The sequence below is a fragment of the Cnephaeus nilssonii genome (genome assembly GCF_951640355.1).
Source record: "Cnephaeus nilssonii genome assembly, chromosome: 5".
NCBI classification, from domain to species: Eukaryota; Metazoa; Chordata; class Mammalia; order Chiroptera; family Vespertilionidae; genus Cnephaeus; species Cnephaeus nilssonii.
This window is the reverse complement of record NC_137076.1, coordinates 29,179,408-29,198,631: the sequence shown is the minus strand read 5'-3', so window position 1 is coordinate 29,198,631 and position 19,224 is coordinate 29,179,408. Positions and strand designations below refer to the sequence as shown.

The following is a 19,224-nucleotide window of genomic DNA, read 5'->3' as shown; positions in this document are numbered from 1 at the left end:
ACCTCTCAGTGGCTCCTCCTACTGCTGTCCCCCCTCTGCCCCTTGTGGGGAGCCCTCTCCCTCTCGGATCAAAGCTCCATTCACACTCTCCCTGCTCTCTGGGGCAGTGGTCAGACAGGCCTGGCACCAACCCTGCCCTGCTACCCCCTGGCTGTTACTTTGAGAAAGTCACATCCTCTCTCTGGGCCTCAGTTTTCCCACCCCAAAATGAGGGTGTTAACCTGAATAGGACCCATTTTACACTGGACATGAGGGTAACATGAGATGGTGAGTGTCCTACACTCAGAGGTATGGCACATGCTAGGGCTCAATGAATAGTTGGTGTCAACATCTCCACCACCACCACCACCACCACCATCATCATCATCACTACAACCACTACTGTTACCACCATCATCATCACCACCACCATCACCACCATCATCATCATCATCATTATCATCATCATATCATCAACACAACCCTCACCATCATTATCACATCCATCATCACCACCATTATCACCACCATATCCTCATCACGGTCACCACCATCACCGTGAGCACCACTTCTGCAGCCACCAGTCCCTGTCCAGCCCAGCCCTTGGCACCTCCTGCCACCTGGGCCTGTACTGACGTGTCTGGCTGTGTCTGGTTTCAGGCACCAGGTGGGATGGGTGTATACCTGTGTCCCCATGAGACGAAACTCAGAGCTGAGCAGCAAAGCAGATGTCCCCTTGGTTCCAAAAGGCCACTCTACTTATGACGGTCCTTGAAGGAGGTGACGTGGAGCCGCCCCAAACCCTGAGCCAACACAACCCAGACCTCCCTTTGCTACACAGGAAGGGCCCGGAGGGACTGGGAAGAAAAGTTACCATTTGGTTTTTCAGGGCCCCTTCAAACCGAAGACCTCGCTGACATGAGCCCCTGCCATCAATCACAACCACAGCGTAGCCCAGGGACGCCAGCGTGTTGAGCCGCAAATACTTGATTCCCTTGAAGGAGTTATTGACCAGCTGCACCTGAGGGGGGAGGGAAAGCGAGGACGTGGGGCTTTGGGCAAGTGGTAAGAAATCCAGCATGAGATGCGAGACAGAATGGGCTAGATGGCCCTGATGCCAGAGGGACAGGGGCGGGGGCCGTCCAGCCTAGTAGGACCCTGCACTTTACTGTAAAGACTATGAATGGCCCAGAAGGGTTCTGGACGTGGGGGAGTGGACAGGGAGAGGGGCCCATGCTGCACCAAGCCTTGTTCCTACAGTGTGCTACAGAGAGGAAGGCCCCAGCCAAGCTTTCTTCTCAGCTACGCCCTTCCTGGAATCTTCTCTTCTTGCTTCAGCCATGTTCTGCCTCTTTTCTACCCTCAGTTATCTCTAAAAAGCAGACACAAATGCTGGTGGGGGAATGGCTGGTGTGGCCACAGTTGCTTTCTGAGGAACTTGACTTAAACCAGCTCCTCACTTCGGTGCTGTTACTATTCGGGGCCTTATCATTCCCTGTGCGTGGGGCGGGGGAGGGGTGCGTAGTGGGTGCTGGAGCGTGTAGACTGGCCTCCACTCATCGATGCCAGGAGTGCTTTCCCCTGAGTTGTGATAATTGTGAATGTCCCCAGATACCATCCAGTATCCCCTGAAGGACAGGACTCCCCCAAGTGAGAACCACTGCCTTAGATGTCTGCTTCTCAGAGAACTGGGCCCAGGGCCCATGGCCACCTCTGTCCCCACGCTGGTGACCATGGGTGAGAGTGGATCACTATTGGGCAGGTGGCCCAAAGGAACACATAGGATGAGGGGGGCTTCCCGAAGGGACAAGGGAGCATCAGCAGGAGAAGGGGGAGCGGAGGTCATCAGGGAGGATAAGGTGTACAGAAAGCCAGAGGCAGAAGCTTGAGGGACCCCAGAACCTTGTGTGGTCAGAGGGGGCACTCCAGACCTGGCATGGGGGGAGGGGGTGCGGGGAACGGGGCCAGCACCCACCTGGGGGCCTCCGTACACGAAGAGGACAGTGGGGTGCTTCTTCCCTGGCTGCACAGCATGCGGCTTGTAGATCATGCCGTAGAGCCGCACATCAGACCGCGTGTGGAAGTCAAAGATTTCCGGGGGCACATAATCGGGGGGGCAGCCTACAGACAGAGAAGCGAGCCCAGAGCCGGCTGACACCCACACTCCACTGCCTGGCCTCCCCCCCTCCCCCCGCCGAGGGTGAGCTGGAGGCACCCCATCCTCTGCTTTTCTAAGGTTTTTTAAATCAGAGGGCCAGGAGTGACTCTGCACACTGTGGACGCGCACGCGCGCCGGGCTGCAGCCTGGCCCAGAACCGGCTCCAGCAGCCCCTGACGCTAGCGGATTCCCCGAGGAAGGTGACATCACTTCTGGGATTTGACAGACAATTTCATGGTCTGTTTCTCTCAAATTTTTTATAATTGCTTTCATTTTTGCAAAGCAGCACTGGTGTTTGGATCGTGATGGTGAAGAAAGTCTCTAAGATGATTTTATTCAGGTAAACAGGGTGCAGATTTGAAAGTTAAATAAGGTGCCCTGGCTGGTGTGGCTCAGTTGACTGAGCATCGTCCTGTGTACTGAAAGCTCGCCAGTTCGAATTCCTGGTCAGTGCACGTACCCAGGTTGTAGGTTTGATCCCCAATCGGAGTATGGAGTGTGTATGGAAGGCAACTGATCAATGTTTCTCTCTCTCCCCCCCCCCCCCCACCCGCTTCCTTCCTCTCTCTCTCAAATCAATAAGAAAATATCTTTTAAAAGTTAAATAAGTAAGTGGTAATGTAGGTCAGGAGTTGTGGAGTGTTTACTGGAAAGGGGTGGAGAGTATTTTTGGCTTTAAGTGCCGAGGAGACTTTCTGTGTCTCTGTAGTAACAACTAAGCTTTGCTGTTGTGGCCCTAAGGAGGACACAGACAATGCAAATGACGGAGTGTGGCGGGATTTGGCTACAACTGGCCAACTGCTCACAGAGGTTGTCTGCAAATATGGCAAGATCAGCAGTTTTGGAAAACAGTACCCTAGTCCTCCTGCCTGCAGGTCCAGGGCTGGGTATCAGGACACCCAAGTTCCCATTGCTGCTCCCCTGCTGCTGTGCAAGACCCTTCCTCATCTGTGAAACCAGGGCTGAGGGTCCTGCTCCGTCATGTCCTGTGGTGGGTGACGTGCAGAGTCATGGACTGAGCTATTAGGTGGAGAGGCCTTTTACCTATTATGGTTCCAGGGGATGATGATATAAGAAGGTATTTCTAGCTCATAAAATGCTTTACAAATGCCAGGGCTTCTTATTTCCCAGGGAAATCTAGCAAGTGGCAGGTCTGGGTCAGGGAAGGGCGTCCTTCATAGAGAGAGATTCTTGTGTGTTTGGAAGGGTTTGATTTTCATCCTAAGAATAGACATTGCATCACTTTGCAGATAAAGGAACATTTTTGGGAGACAAGCTGACTTGCCCTTGGTTCTGCAGCCAGAATTGGAACGTGGGGTCACCCCCGCAGCGTGAAGGCCGCCCTCCTGGCTCCTGGGCAAACTGACAGCTGCCTCCAGTTTCCCGAGACTCTGCCCGTGCCTGACCTCCAGGCCTTCTTTTACAAAGGCTTCCAAGCATCTGCTCTGCGCCCTGGAGACGCTGCCACTGAGGGCAAGGATGCCTCAGGGACTCGCTGGCAGGCAGTCGGCTCCTGAACCGAGTCTGCTCTGTGAGGTGCAGGCCTTAACTGCAGCACAGAAATGAGAGACTGTCCCAGGGGCAGAGCCCACAGGACAGCTGGGGCCAGTGGTCATGTTCGAGAGGAGCTCTCAGGGCTGCCGGGAGAGGCTGGCGCTGGGAGGCCTAGCAGGCAGGGCTCCAGGCTGCTCACTGCCTCACACCCTCCAGGACAGCCTCCTCTCACCAGTGTTATTTGATGGGACCCCAATCCATTTTATAGACAGGCAAGGTGAGGCTCCCAGGGGGAAAGTCTGGGTCAAGTCCCAGAGGATCTGGGGCTACTTACTGGCTGCCTCCATCATGCTGGCCCAGAACTGAGGCTGCTTGTGTAGAGGGTCATCATCGGGGCCGGTCAGCTTGTAGACATGCACGCAGGGTGGTGTGCTCACACTGCTGTAGTGGCTGATGAACATGTCGAAATTCTGCGGGTAGGACGGGGGCGCTGAGCACCTCTCCCCACCCCCCAATTCTGCACCCTTTGTTCCATCACTGGCCAACCTTCACTGATACTGACCATCCTTACCCGGTATAACTACTCATTTAAACCTCATACTCCACCCATTTGGGGTGGCTACTATTATTGTTATCCCCATTTTTCAGATAAGCAAACTGAGGCCCAGAGGACTCTGTCCCCTGGCCAGGGGTCCCAGGTGGTCAGACTCAGATTCTTCCTATGCCATCTCTCTGGTTCTATAGTTAGCAAACTTCTACCAACTGCTTTCCCTGGATGGGAAGTGGCCCTGTGCTTGGCTGCTGTCTGATGTTCTAGAATGTTCTGAGAGGCTAAGGCAGGTACAGGGATAGTGCCATCAAGTGCGTCCGGACTCAGGGGAGTGCCCACCTGGCTCATGGAGCAGCTGTGGGAGAAGCCGGGCGTGGTGAGGCGCACAATCTCACTGGCCGACTCGTAGCTGACCACGTAGAGGTGGTGCTCCAGGGGCGTGTCCTTCGTGCCTTGGAAGTACACCAGCTTCGTCTCCTCGTTGACCCAGATCTGCGGGGACACAGGGGCTCCTTGTGAGGCTGCCCAACGCTTCCCAGGTCTGCTTTCCCATGACCCCGGCCATCTCCCAACCCCCACAGGGAGGGCCAGTGTTCTGTGAGCAGGGGACCTGTTACCCCCAAGTTGGCCGGAGAAGTGTCTGGAAGAGACGCACTTCTCAGACCCTGTGGGGCGGGAGCAGATCTCCATCTAGCTGGGCTGGCTGCACATCCAGGGGCAACTTAGAATCAGAACCCTGGACAGTTACTCTGGGCATGCCCAGAGCCTCCCACAGAGGCTGAGGGAGGGGCCATCGTGGGCCCAAGGGCTTGCCAGCCCCAGGCCCTGGTCCCGGGTGGGGTCAGCCCACCTCTGTGACTCAGATGCGTGGGGTGAAGAGGTGGCACTCCCTGCCCCACCTATATCCCTGTGGGGTTCTTAGGTGACGTCCTCAGGAGGAGAGGGAAAACCCTGCTCTGGGGATGGGAACAGGCACTGCCTCTCTGGGGCCAACGTGGCAACATGGAGGCAAAACAAAAACAGTGTGTCCTCTGACCTGGCAATGAGACCTCTGGGAATTGTTCCTGAGGACTTCACCCAGTAGGGGATTTCAAAATGGAGGGACAAAGATGCTCAAAGTGCTCTTAAGACTAAAAAAGGTGACAATTGCAGTGTCCAAAAAGGTGGAATTGTTCCCATAACTACGGCACAATTCTCGTGTCCACAAAAAAACTGTATTTTCTAAAAAACCTCTAGAAATCCCCTCAAATGATGTGCGCAAACAGAGAACATCTGCAGGGATTTCCCTCTGTGGTCACCGCCAAGGAGGGGCAGAGGCTGCAGAGTGCAGGGTGAGGGTGGAAGGGGATTCCGATGTGCGTCTTATCTAGAATGATTCAGTTACTGTAACAAACACTGACGTGTTCATTGTTACCATACTTCTTAAATAAAGGTTTTCTAGAAATAGAGGATGTCCTTGGAAAACGCAAACAAATGGGGAAATCAGCGTTCTCCAGGCGAGGGAGCCTCGTCTTTCCAGAGGGAGTGCAGAAATAGGCCGGGGGCACATGACCTCAGGCAGAGATGTGAGAGGGTCACTCTAGCTCCTTTTGTTTTTTAATTTCTGGGTAAAGAAATAAGGCACAGCCAGTAATGTTCAGTGACAGAGAAAGGGATGATGCGGGCTTATGTGTGAGCCAAACCATGTATGCCAAGGGCTTCAAAGTGCTTTAAAGCAGGGTCCTCACCCAGGGTGGTTCTGCCCCCAGGGGACACTTGACTATGTCTGGGGACAGCGGTGGTTGTCACAACTAGGAGTACTTCTGGCAGGAGCCAGGGAGGCTGCTCAACACCCTGAGTGCCCAGGACGCCCCCACAGAGAATCATCTGGCCCCGAAGTCAGCAATAACAAGGGGGAGAGACCAGCTGTCAAGATGAAAGAATTAGAACTACTAGACAGTTCCATTTCACAGATGAGGAAACGGAGTCTTAGTACCCAGCTACTCCTCGGGGGGCAGGATTAGGCTAAGAGCTGGGGTCGGGGGATAGGGTGGGGGAACACCTCCAGCAAAACTGACTGCAACCAAGCACAGCCACTAAGAGTAGGTGACTGTCCTTTAACCTCTGGGTGCCCAACTTTCTGGCCCTCTTGCCTTGTGCAAAGATGACGATGTAAAATCTGATCGAGTTGGGACTGTGCTCCATGGTTTTACAACTTCTTTCCCAACAATTTGCAGTGATGGCTTCACAAGTTGGTGACAGGGCTTTCCGTCAGGTGTGGTTCTGCTGTAACCAACACGGTTCCCTACGGAGCCTGGACCTACCTGTCACCGCTGGCTCACTCCAGTGTTTACTGACTGCTACCTCTCACTGTATGAAGAGCACTGTGAGTGACACACGTGTGCTAACATGTCTGTCTTTGGTCCACGAGGCATTTATGCTGGTGTGAAGTAGAGACCAGGAAGTCTGATTAAGGGTACCCTTTGTGAAATCTGGAGTTTTGTAGACCTGGACCCTGTGAAGATGCTGTAGCCAGAGGCAAAGTCGCGCTGTGTTTTTAAGAGGTGTGTCTGGGGGGAATAGAACATATGCCTCTGATCTTCTCTGTGGCCGCATCCTTTGCTCCTGAACCTCGCCTCGGGCTAGCGTAGGGGTGGGCCCTGGTTGGAAGCTGCAAGACGATCCCACAGCGGACACCCCAAGTGTCCCACAAACTGTTCTTCCAGGGTTGAGTGGTTTCATGGAGTGGAAGGAGGATAACAGAAAGCTCCCTGTGGCCCTGAGAATGTGCTCAGAAGGGGCCCTGATCCTGGACCCAGTGTGCCTCCAGCCTTGGCCTTGGGCACGCTGGGGCTGTGGAGGGCGCAGGGCAGGAGGGAGGAGTGGTCAGGTGGGGGCAGGGAGCCACAAGCACAAGAGGTCTTGAGAGGGACCAGAAGTGTGTGTCTATGAGCCTGTGCATGTACAAGTGTGCATGGAGACGCTGGTACCTTAGAGCCATGCCTGGCCAAAACCTCCCATTCACCGCTGGTCAGCGCGATCTCTTCCTTGACAGGGCACTTAAATTCATCTGGAAATAAGGAAAGGAAAAGAGGTGAAGGGCCCCAGGAAGCTGTGATGGGGACACAAAGCACTGAAACCCACCTCCACCACAGCAGACTTACACTGTCCAGACCGGCCCCCACCAACTTGCCAAATGCCAGTCTACAGTCTCTGCGTCCCAGGCCAGCCTTGCCCCTCCTCAATTCTCCAGCCACCCCTGAGGCTTCCCGCAGAGGCACGGACTATGGCGCAGCTGGCTGGTCCCCCTGTCTCACTCCAACCCATTCTGAGCCCTGTGCCCTGCTCTCGTTCTTGAGTCTTCTTGGCTATCCAAATTCAAGCCCATGTTTCTCTTGGCCCAGAGGGCCCTGCCAAGCACGCCTGCTGGGCCTCTCCAGCAGGACTGTCCTCTGTGAAAGGCATGTGTCACACGGACACTTCGGTGCCAGCGCCATCACTGTCCTGCCGCTCGTGCATTCCAACAGGCTGCTGGCCTCACTCGACTGCACAGGACGCCTGGAGGTTGCCTTTAAAGAACTCATTCCTTCTGATCTAAAGTGAATGAGGCCATGCCCTCTCATCTGTCCAACTGCCATCGAGCAGGTGGAAGACATGTGACAAGAGTGTGAGGTGGGGCTGCAGCGGAGGACCCACACAGGGTGCATGGGAAACCGGGTGTGCCCAACTCAGAAGCAGGTCTCCTGAGAGGCACCTGCTTTGAGCCCCACTCCACCACCAGGTGAGAATCGAGCTCAGCTGGCCCATTTCAAGAGGCAGAAATGAGGACTTTTCAAGTGGCATTTCCCAAAGCCAGGTGGGGTCAGTAAGTCAACAGACAAGCCCAAAAGCAGCAACACCAAAGAGCTAAAGAAAACTCTCCTTGGAGATGGCTCAGGCGGCATGTGGGGCCGCATCAAACCCCGAGTGACAGTGCCCTCAGACAGCAGTCACTCCTCAGTCCCTGCCTTACCCAACCCCTCGGAGCTTGTGGCTTTGCCTCTTAACACTAGGGCCCCCCTCGGCTCCTGGCACCCTGAACACCTCCTCACTTGGGTCTCTGTCCCCTGTGCAGGTGGCTGCTTGAGGCTCATTTGTAGGCTCTACCTCTGAACTGTAGGGCAATCCTGGCGGAGGCAGCCACACACTGGGTGACACCTGGGAACATCTATGGTTATCACAACTGGCGAGTGGGTGGGGGTCAGGGATGCTGCTGAACTCCCCCCAGTGCCCAGGACGACCATGCAGAGAATGACCTGACCCTGAGGTCAGCAGTGCCCACAGGAGAGACCCTGCTCCAAGCTGAGGAGCCCGGCTTAACTCGCAGGCCACACTGCTTCCCCACCCAGGCTCAGCCCTGTGGCACTCTGTCCTGTCCAGGGGCCGAGATGCCATCAAGTGCGAGGACGGCCACACTCCCATCACAATACGTTCTCTCCCCAGAACTCCGAGCACACGAACCTGCCCTCACAGCATTCCCACTACTGAGCTCTTCACCTTGGATACGTCCAAAACCCACCTCTGGATTGTTCTCTCCTAAAACTGTCCCTTTCAGAGTCTTTCCATCTCAGAACAGACCTGTGACGGAACAAATGGTGTGTCTGTGCCGTCCGCTCTCTCGCGGGCTCCACATCCAAATCCACAGGCAAACCATGTCAGCTAGTGGTCAAAGTGCAGAGTGCATCGAATCACCTGGGTCAGCCTAGCCTCACCGCCTGACCCCTGTTCCTGTCCCTCTCCTCACCCCTCAGGCTACGTTCCACACGGCAACCTCAGGAATCATTTTAAACTGGTGGAAGACCAATGTAAAAGCCCAAGTTCTCTCTGAGACTCACAAGGCCCTACACGACCTGCCCCACCCCCTCTCTGCCCTCACCTGCTCCCTCTCTCCCCTCACTCACTCTGCTCCAGTCACACAGGCTTCCTTGCTGTTCCCTTAACATGCAGACATGGTCCTGCCCCAGGACCTTTGCATGGGCTGCTCATGAGGCTTGGAGCTCTGTGTGGCTGCCTCTGCCATTTTTACCACATCCTCCAGGTCCCTGCTCCATGGCACATTATCCAGAGACGTTCTCCTAACCACCAGTTCTAGAAAGAAAGCCCCTCATGCTCATCACTCCCGGGACAGCATCTTTCATAGTTTTTGGATTACTACTCAACTCTACCATTGTGGCACAAAAACAGCCGCAGAGGACATATAAGTGACTGGGCGTGACCATGTGTCAAAAAAACTACAGAAACAGGCAGAGGGGCTGGGATTGACCTGCAGCTATAGTTGCCGACCGCTGGTGTAAGAAGGGCCTGGCACCTGGCAGGTGCTCAATAACTACTGTTGACTGACTGAATGAACAGGCAGCTATGGTAACGCCTGCCAGGTGTGAATGACGGGTAGCAAAGGCTACGCTCCTTTGCCGTGGGCGGCTTAGTCAAAGGGTGGGGTCAGTGAACAAAGGTGCATTGAACCTCAGCCGCAGCCTTGATGAGCACGGCGTTAGTCAGGCTGTGCTCACCTTCCCCGGGGCTGAAGGGCTCGCTCCAGTCGTACCCATTAGGCTGTAACACGGTGGTGACCTTGTACAAGTGGCAGAAGCCGGTCTTGCTTTCGTTGGCGCGGATAAAGCAGAGCTCGTCCTCACCCTCTGATTGGGGGAAGGGGTAGAAGATGTCATGAACCTGTCCGGGCAGAAGAGAGAAGACACGTCAGGTGAGGGCACACCCTGCCGAGGAAGGTGAGGCCAAACCCAGCCCAGCCCCTGTGGACTCTCCCTCCCTGGCCAGGAGGAGGCCTGCCTGAGCTCACTTCTCCACGTGGGGGACCCGGGATGCACACCCAGCACCTCCCCACCCTTACATTGATCCACACGTTGGTGACCTCCTCGTACACCACGTAGGGCTGGACATTACTGGGCACGGCTCTGGCGAAGGCCTCCCGCTGCTCCTCATTCTCGGTGGTGGGGATGAACAGGGCTGGGGGCAGGAGGACGAGCTGGAGCTGCTGCTGGGGCCGATCCAGGAGCATGGCCCAGGCGCTGAGAGGGCGACAGAGAAGCCAGGGGCCTCAGGGGCCAGCAGGCGGAAACTGGTGACTAACGCCCCCTTTTGTCAACGTCGCCGATACCTGACCAAGTAACCCCATGACATACAGTTTCCTGGCTGGGATGCATGCTCAGGAGGGCTGACAGAACTCCACAACCCGACTTCTGGAAACGTCTTACATCATTAAATCAAAGAGCAGTTTTGAGAAAGCTGTAATTTTTGTCAAATGCTCACCTACACACACAATCCTTGATTTCCTACTTTGCTGTAACGTGACAATTTTTAACTTAAATGTATTTTAAATGGGGACCTATCAGTACTGTAAGTGGAAAGGCAACATCTCAAAATAAACAGGAAGCGACTAAAACCAAATGAAAGAGCAATTTCAGCCCGGCCGGCGTGGCTCAGTGGTTGAACCAGGAGGTCACAGTTACATTCCTGGTCAGGGCACATGCCTAGGTTGTAGGCTCAATCCCTAGTGTGGGGCATGCAGGAGGCAGCTGATCAATGATTCTTTTTCATCACTGATGTTTCTATCTCTCTCTCCCTCTCCCTTCCTCTCTGAAATCAATTAAAAAAAAAAACAAAACATATATATATATATTAAAAAAGAGCAACATGATAGGGATGGGAGGTTCCAGCGAGAGCCCATGGTCTGAGTCTAGCTGTTTCTGTTACGAAGGGAGTCTGGCAAGTGTTTGGAGCAGGGGATGCACACCTTTCTGTAAAGGGGCCAGTGAGTCAGTATTTCAATTCTGTGGGCCACAGGTGTCCTTCACAACTATTCAACCCTGCTCTTGTAATGTGAAAGCAGCCACAGACAAGCTGTAGATGAATGAGTGTGGCCCTGTGCCAATAAAACTTTATTTAAACACACTGAATTGTGGGTTTCATGTCACTTTCATGTATGATAAAATATTATTCTTTAGATCCCCTAGCCCTCAAATCATTTAAAATCGTAAAAACCATTCTTGGCTCCTGGGCCTCACAAAAAAAGGTGGGTGGTGAGGATTGAGCCTCCGGGCCATGCTTTAGGACCCGGTTAGAGATGTTTGTCTGTGATCTGAGCAGAAGGGCTAGGAAGCCAGTGAAACGGGAATCCTTCTATTTGGTGACTCCATGGTTCTTATGATAGGGGTGGAAGTAGGGGGTAGAGGAGTGGCCCACCCAGGTCCTGAATATAAATAACTTAGATCCTGTCTGACAGAGAGACTCACTATTTGCCGTCTTGGGTCCACCCGGCCCGGGCGATGTATTCCGCCTTGGGGAAGAGCATGCTGAAGGGCTGCACCAGCTCCTTCTCTTGGGTCGAGACAATCTAAAGGGAAAACAGACTCGGGTCACACTCCGGCCTCATTACATGCTACCCAGGAGTAGACAGTCACTGTTAGGGGCACACTGTGTGCCCCCCTCAAATCCACATGTTGAAGTCCTCACCCCTAGTACCTCCGAATGGGGCCTTATTTGGAAATAAAGTGGCTTCAGATGTCATTAGTTAAGATGGGGTCATACAGGAGTAGGGTGGCCCCAATTCAACAGCACTAGTGTTGGAAATGTGGACACAGGTATCACATGGGTAGAGAGTCTTGTGACGAGACACAGGGAGAAGGCGAGAGTCTACAAGGCAAGGAGAGAGGCCTGACAGGTCCTTTCTCGTGGCCTCAGGAGAAACCAGCACTGCCGACACCTTGATTTCTGACTTTTAGCCTCCACACTGTGAGACAATAAACTTCTGTTGTTTCAGCCACCCCGTCTGTGGGACTTCATTATGATAGCCCATTCATTGGCTGGAAACCCGGACTGTCACTGCAAAGCCAGGTGGCCTTGGGCAAGACAGTCTCCGGATGCCACAGTTTCCTGGAGCCTAAATGGGGCTGGCATGGCATTTCCCCAGGAGGAAAAGGCAGGCAGGGCCTTAGCATGCCCCACACCCCAGCGGGTCACCCCCTACACATCCCCAACTGCCTGTTCAGTTGGTATAACCCGTACCCCTGCAGGACCCTGTTTGTCTGACAGAGCCAGGGACTGTTTAAAACAAAGCCATTTTGGGCTGATCTGTGTCAAATCTGCATGAATACTCTGGTCAAGAGTGGAGAAGGGGTCTGGTTAGGGCCGAATTTTGCCCAGAACAAAAACTGACTCCTCAATTACTAGAGTAAGTGTAGTTTATCATACGCTTTCTTCTGAAACATTACACAAGGATGCATTTTGGCAAAAATATGCAAGGGCTTTCTCAGCTTGTCTGAACTCTAACCTCCGACGTGTGGGGCCTGACGTCCCACAGCCCTTCTCAGTCACAGCTGCTCTTGCCCTCCTGACTAAGGAGGCCTGAGCAACAACTCCTTAAGTGACGAGGGCCTCTTGTCATTTCAGAGTGAGGTGCAGAGTGACGGGGCAGCAGGGCCCAGCCTGGAAGCAGAGCTCTGGACGGTGCTATTTTGCGTTCAGTTGGCCAAGAGGAGCACCTGCCGTGGGAAGGGGGCGAGCAGCCTGCTGATGTTCCCCAACTACCTACCCAGCTCAAAACACACACCCCGACCACTCTTCTCATCCAGGAGCTCCTCGGGGCTCTCTGGCCCTCTTACCTTGCCTTGACTGTCAGTCTGAAACTCGGCCAGCTTCAAGGCGATCTTTGGATTCTTGCTACCTACAGAAATGAAAGTGAGGCGAGCCTGGCAGGTGTCACCCATGTAGGGTGAGAGCAGGTGTTGGGGTGGAGGGTGCAGGGGGACACAGAAAGGTGACACAGTTGGCATGGGGGGATGGGAAGGGTGTCTAAAGGTCTCTCCATGGGCAGGTCTCCCTCTCTGGTCCAGGCACAAGGTCCTTGAGCAGGACTTTCTGACTTTGGGCCAGGACCTCACTCCAGACAGAGTGATGTACAACCTCTAGCTGATGGGGAGGTCATGGTGGAACATACACGAGGAAGACACCTGCTGCCTTTGGAGAGCTTGAAATCTGGCTGTGAAGACGGGACAGACCCATGATAAAACCACCAACAATGCAGAAAGGTGGCCCACATCCCATGTGACACAGCGGGCCCCAACCCAGGGGGAGGCAGGTGGCTTATAGACTGGCACTAAGGCGTGCTTCCAGAGGTGGGATTTGGTTCAGGATCCAGGTATTTCTATGACGAATCTCAACTCTGGCACTCAGAGCTCTAGCACCCCAGGCAGGGAAGTCTCTGAGCCTCAGTGCTCTCATTTGTCAAATGGGGAGGGAGGAGACTGACTTTTCCCATTTGCACTGGGGGTGGGAAATATCCTCCAGGAGGCTCTGCCAGCATGGCAGACAGGAGGGGCTATTTGCTGCAGGTAGCGAGAACAACTCTTTAATTTGTTTCCTCAGAGGCGGCAAACAAGAGGCCTGCAGGCTGAACCTGGCCCACCACGTATTTTGTTTGGCTTACTAGGTATTTTTATTTTTATCTTTTTAAAATATATTTGTATTAATTTTGAGAGGAAGGGAAAGTGACAGATAGAAACATCAATGATGAGAGAGAATCATCAATTGGCTGCCTCCTGCACACCCCTCACCAGGGATCAAACCTGCAACCCAAGCATATGCCCTGACTGGAATCAAACCATGACCTCCTGGTTCATAGGTCGATGCTCAACCACTGAGCCACACCCGGCTGGGCTTACTAAGTATTTTTAAATAATTTGAGCAACATTTAAGAACTGGGAGATTTCTGCCCAGCCAGTGTTGCTCAGTGGTTGAGGATCGACCTATGAATCAGGAGGTCATGGTTTGATTCCTGGTCAGGGTACAGCCCAGGTTTCGGGCTCGATTCTCAGGTGTGCAGGAGGCAGTCAATTGACTGATGTTTCTCTCTCTCTTTCCCTCTCCCTTCTTCTTTTTGAAATCATAAAAATATATTTTAAAAATGAACTGAGTGATTTCTCAAATGAGTCTGGATTTACAGTTTCTCTTGAGAAACAGGCAAACTCGAGTCCGTAACCTCACAAGGTGGTGAATGTCTGATGCGTCCCAGGTTGGGGCCCACACCCCGTCACAATCTCCCCCTAGCTCCTTCGTCTCCAGGGCCCCGAAGCGGTGCTGGCCCTGCTGTTGTTCCTGAGCCTGGCCTGCTCCTGAGTCCTGGGGGCCCATCCTAGTTGGTGCCTCACCTTGCTCTATGAGGACTCAGACCACTGCCCAGCCATCCCCACCTGTCCCGGGCACTCACCTGTCCGGGGGTATCGGTACGAGTCTGTCTTCCTTTCTTCTAGTGCAGGAGAGGGCACGTGAATGACCTCCACCTCGGACTCATCGACTTCCTCATACAGGATTCGCAGTGTCTTGTGGCCTTCTGAACCTGGGAGGAGGCAGGGGACACCACTGAGGGTGCCAGGAGGCCACCCCATCCCATGCACATGAGGGACTGCTATGCTCCAGCTGGGCCCAAGCAAGAGCATGAGCCTTTGGGCTGGAACCCGGGGCTGCCCTTTACTAGACCTTCAGCCAGTCACACCTCCTCTTGGGGCCTCAGTTCCCTTACTGCACAATGGGGACAAGGCCTGAACTATTCCCAGCACAAAACGGTGTGGGAAATGGCTACGGAGGGGGTTTGTGTGCTGAAGCGTCTATGTTCCTGTCAAATCCCTATGTTGAAGCCCAAACCGCAGGACCTCTTAATGTGACTGTATTTGGAGATGGGGTCTTTAAAGAGGTGGTTAAGGTAAAAAGAGGTCATTAGGTTGGGCCCTAATCCAATATGGCTGGTGTCCTTATAAGAAGAGATTAAGTACAGACATGCACAGAGGGAAGACCGGTGAGGAGACAGGGAGAACAAGCCAAGGAGAGGGGCCAAGGTGCTGACACCTTGACATCGGACTTGCAGACTCCAGCACTCTGAGACAACAAATGTCTGTCGGGTAGGCCCTCAGTCTGTGGGAGCAGGTTCAGCAGCCCAAGTTAATTAACACCTGTCTCCAGAAGAAGAATTACAATAAAGATCATTGTGAGAATACGTAGATCACTGGGTGGTAACAGCTGAGAAAGGAGTGGGGTGACTGGCCAAGCTGACGTACAGGGACAGAGCCCGTGGCCACTCTTTCTTTCTTTCTTTTTTTTTAAACAGAGAGGAAGGGAGAAGGGATAGAGAGCTAGAAACATCGATGAGAGAGAAACATCGACCAGCTGCCTCCTGCACACCCCCCACTGGGGATGTGCCCGCAACCAATGTACATGCCCTTGACCGGAATCGAACCTGGGACCCTTCAGTCCGCAGACCGACGCTCTATCCACTGAGCCAAACCGGTTTCGGCCCGTGGCCACTCTTTCCTCAGCAGGCCCTTTCCTTCCTTAGCCACTGAGAAGGTTCTCCTGCTGCTTTCTGTTTCTCCCCTAAGACCCACTGTGGACAGACCGAAGATGTCTCCAGAAGCACCCTGCCTGCTCCACACCTGCGTTAGGGCGGACCACTGGATGCCTAAGAGGCTGAGTGGCTGGCTCGAGGCCATGTGGCTTGGGAGTGGCAGCACTGTGCTTCCGACTCAGCTGTGACAAACAGGTGTCTCCCGACATTGTGCAATGTCCCCTAAAGGCAGGTCCACCCCAGCTGAGAACGACTGATATACGCCCAGAAGATCACCCGCCAGGATCGGTGTATGAAGGTATTCATAGGAGTATTGATTATGACACCAAAATAAAACCAAAACCCACAACTAGAAACAACCAAAGAACTAGCTCAATAAACCACGGCACATTCACACTCCAAAGAGTTCTTTGTGTGCTGACTGCAATGGATTGTGTCCCCCCAAATTCAAATGTTCAAGCCTATCCCCGACATAATGGCATTACATGACGGGGCCTTTGGGAGGTGATTAGGTCATAAGGGTGGAGCCCTCATGAGCGGGGTAAGTGTCCTCATGAAAGAGACCCCACGACATGAGGACACAGCAAGAAGGTGCCATCTGTGAACCAGGAAGAGGTTCTCACCAGACACCGAATCTCCTGGCGCCTTTATCTTGAACTCCCAGCCTTGAGAACCATGAGATGTAAGTAAGAGCTGTTTATAAGCCCCCCAAACTGCGGTGTGGTTATAGCAGCCCAAATGGACCGAGACACTGATATCAATAGAAAGGTTGCTGAGGTTTCTTTAAAGTGAAAAGTACAAAGAGCAGAAAAGCACATAGAGTCTATTAATAAAAGAAGTGTACACAGAGCATTTTTGTTGTTGATGCTCAACCAAGAATATTTTTTCCATTGATTTTTAGAGAGAATTGAAGGGAGGGAGGGGGAGAAAGAAGAGAGAGAAAGAGAAACATCAATTGGAGAGAGCCACATTGATTAGTTGCCTCTAGCACCCGCCCTGGGCCAGGATCAAACCTGCAACCCAGGTACATCCCCTTGACCAGGAATCGAACCCACAACTCTTCAGTGCACGGGCCAATGCTCAAACCACTTAACCACTGGCCAGGACAACAGAAGCATTTTTTTTAAATGGAAAGGGACCTACCTTCCCAGGAGGCTGTGGGACACCACCAGTAGCCGGTGAAGCGGTCGAATTCTTCCTGGATGACGAAGGTGGCCACGCCTGCAGATTTGGGGTCCTCGAGAACGTTGGATAAGCCTGGAGGAGGAGAAAGCAGGACGAGAGGTGAGGAGTCTTATTTAAAGCAGGTTTCTCCCCCTCGGCACTGCTAACATTGGGGTCAGCACATTCTCTGTGGGGGGCTGTCCTGAGCACTGCGGGGTATTGAGTAGCATCTCTGAACTCCTACCCACTCGATCCCAGGACATCCCCACCCAGCTATGACAACTAAAAGTGTCCCTGGACATGGCCAGTGTCCAAGTTGCCCCCGGCTGAGCTGTTCAGGTTTAGAGCGAGGGCACGAGGGCTGTGGGGCAGGACAGGGGGCAGGTCTGAGGCCATGCCAGGTGCAGAGTTCCGAAAACATCTTTAGAAGGGGAAGGTCACCTTCCAATGAGGAGGGGCATGAGGGAAAACTCGGGGAGCAGGTGAGAGCTGAGCTTGAACCATGGAGTCAGAAAGGAGAGCAGAGGTGGGAGGGGCCGAGTGAGCAGAGGTGAATTAGTGTCTGGTGGAGGGAGGCCACAGAGGGCCACACAGGAGGGTGGCTTGTGAGAGCCGGGTTTAGGAAGGTGCCTGGGGTCAGGGAGGGTGGAGTGGGGGCAGGGTATTTTCTAGAAGCTGGACTGGTGTCTTTGATGACTGTGCCTGGAAAGTGCTGGCCTGGGCCTGGCCCAACAGACCACACCCCTGGGTGCAGGTTCCTGTCCACCCTGGCCAGGACTTGGCGCCCTCTGCCCGCTTTACCCCTGTGGCAGAAAGTCAGCCGCTGCTCTTCGCCTGTCTCAATGTTGGCCACCCACAGGTCACTGTTGTTGATGAAGGAAAAGAAGGCGGGGTCGGCAGGGCAGATCTTGGGGTCCATTCGGGGCCCAGAACACTGGGTCTTGATTTCCAGTGGCTTCATGGGGGACACCTGGAGACAGAGAGGCCTGGCTCAGGGGGGCAGGATGCCGCCCACCTGCCCACCCCACGGCAGCGAGGGACCAGCGCTTACCATGAAGCCATTCTTGCCCCCGTCCCGACAGTGGAAGAGGCTGTTGCTGGCCTGGAAGAGGAAGAGGCCGCTCTCGCTGTGGAAGTCATAGGAGGTGATGCCGAAGACGCCCAGGCGCTTCCGCTCCCGCAGCAGCTCCTCCTCGCGAGAGTAGACCCCGTGGTGGGGCGTGGCCTGGGGACACACGGGAGACAGATGCCAGTGTCAGCAGCCAGAGGCCCTGGCACCTGGGCACTACCAGGAGGGACCTGACTATCTGCCCTGGGTCCACGCTAGAGAGAACGTTCTGATGAGCAGCGCTGCACCGAGAACGTGTGGTAGAGTCCTTTCCAGGTCTTACATGGAGCTCCTCCCCTCTTGCCCACCTCTGGGCTTCCCTGTGCCCCTTCCCCATGGAACCTCCAAGGCAGAGAGGACTGTCCTCTGCCCCACAGCATGGAGAGACACTGCTGGACTGCTCTTCCCAGGTCCCCAAGGCCAACCCTACAGACGCCTCCACCCTCTTCACCCCCTCTTCCTGCCAAGAGCATTGGATCTGAACCCACCTAACATCAGTCATACTTTCTGCCCAGATGGGGGGTGGGGCAAATTCCAGACCACCCACACATCCAACCCTGGCGGGTCTGGGCAGCTAAAATATTGTGGGCAAGGAGAGTTCTGAAGATGACAAGTAGATGGAGAGGAACATAAGAAATGCCTTTTTAAAAAAGCAGAACCCAAGCCCTATAGAGCATCAGCCTGTGGACTGAAGGGACTCAGGTTCGATTTCGGTCAAGGGCACATGTCCAGGTTGCAGGCTCAATCCCCAGTAGGGGATGTGCAGGAGGCAGCCAATCAATGATTCTCTCTCCCTCTTCCTTCTCTCTGAAATCAATAAAAAAAAATACTTAAATAAAATAAAAAAGCAGAACCCAAAGCAAAATTACCCCCATGCTGAGACAAAAGCTATGTGAATACAGCTCCTTGGCTTGGGGACTAAATGAGGCAGGCAAAAGGCAGAGCTGTTGCGTTGGCATGGAGAAACTCAGAGTGTGTCATCCCCCCACACCCTACTGTCAACTTCCTTTTACAGAACTAAACCAACCAATGAAAAAGGCGCTCTCGTTCTTCACCCGCCATCCTTCTCTCTCCCTGGAACCGAGTCAACTCTGGATGACATTAATTATTAGCCAAGTCTCCATAAAAAGGCCTGGGCCCAAGTCAGTTCAAGTCTTTGGTGAGGCATTTAAAAGGAAGAGATGCTTTGATAAGCACTCTTATCAGAAGCCTAGACTCTGGGGCTGAGCACAGACTGGCAGAGAGGGGAGAGGGAAAAGGGGAGAGGGGAGGGGGGAGAGAGGAGGGGGGAGGGGAGAGGGTTAGGAGGAAGGAGAGGGGAGAGGGGAGGGGGGAGAGGAAAGAGGGGAGCGGGAGGAGAAAAAGAAAGGGGGGAAGAGGAAGGGGGGAGAGGGGAG

General features: G+C 53.9%; 1 protein-coding gene across 3 annotated transcripts in view; it reads right to left on the bottom strand.

Annotated features, from left to right (window-relative positions):
• The window catches only part of DPP9 (dipeptidyl peptidase 9), a 39,413-nt gene that overhangs the window by 7,135 nt on the left and 13,054 nt on the right, over window positions 1-19,224 (bottom strand). For all 3 annotated transcript variants that reach the window (XM_079772106.1, XM_079772107.1, XM_079772108.1), the window contains 13 exons: window positions 17,771-17,944; window positions 17,521-17,689; window positions 16,699-16,812; window positions 14,425-14,553; window positions 12,821-12,882; window positions 11,453-11,553; window positions 10,051-10,228; window positions 9,710-9,872; window positions 7,151-7,230; window positions 4,521-4,673; window positions 3,966-4,101; window positions 1,955-2,100; window positions 854-1,000 (listed from right to left, as the gene is read on the bottom strand). In XM_079772106.1, the coding sequence (XP_079628232.1) occupies window positions 854-1,000; window positions 1,955-2,100; window positions 3,966-4,101; window positions 4,521-4,673; window positions 7,151-7,230; window positions 9,710-9,872; window positions 10,051-10,228; window positions 11,453-11,553; window positions 12,821-12,882; window positions 14,425-14,553; window positions 16,699-16,812; window positions 17,521-17,689; window positions 17,771-17,944 (1,752 nt within the window). The remainder of the gene's footprint in view (window positions 1-853; window positions 1,001-1,954; window positions 2,101-3,965; window positions 4,102-4,520; window positions 4,674-7,150; window positions 7,231-9,709; window positions 9,873-10,050; window positions 10,229-11,452; window positions 11,554-12,820; window positions 12,883-14,424; window positions 14,554-16,698; window positions 16,813-17,520; window positions 17,690-17,770; window positions 17,945-19,224) is intronic.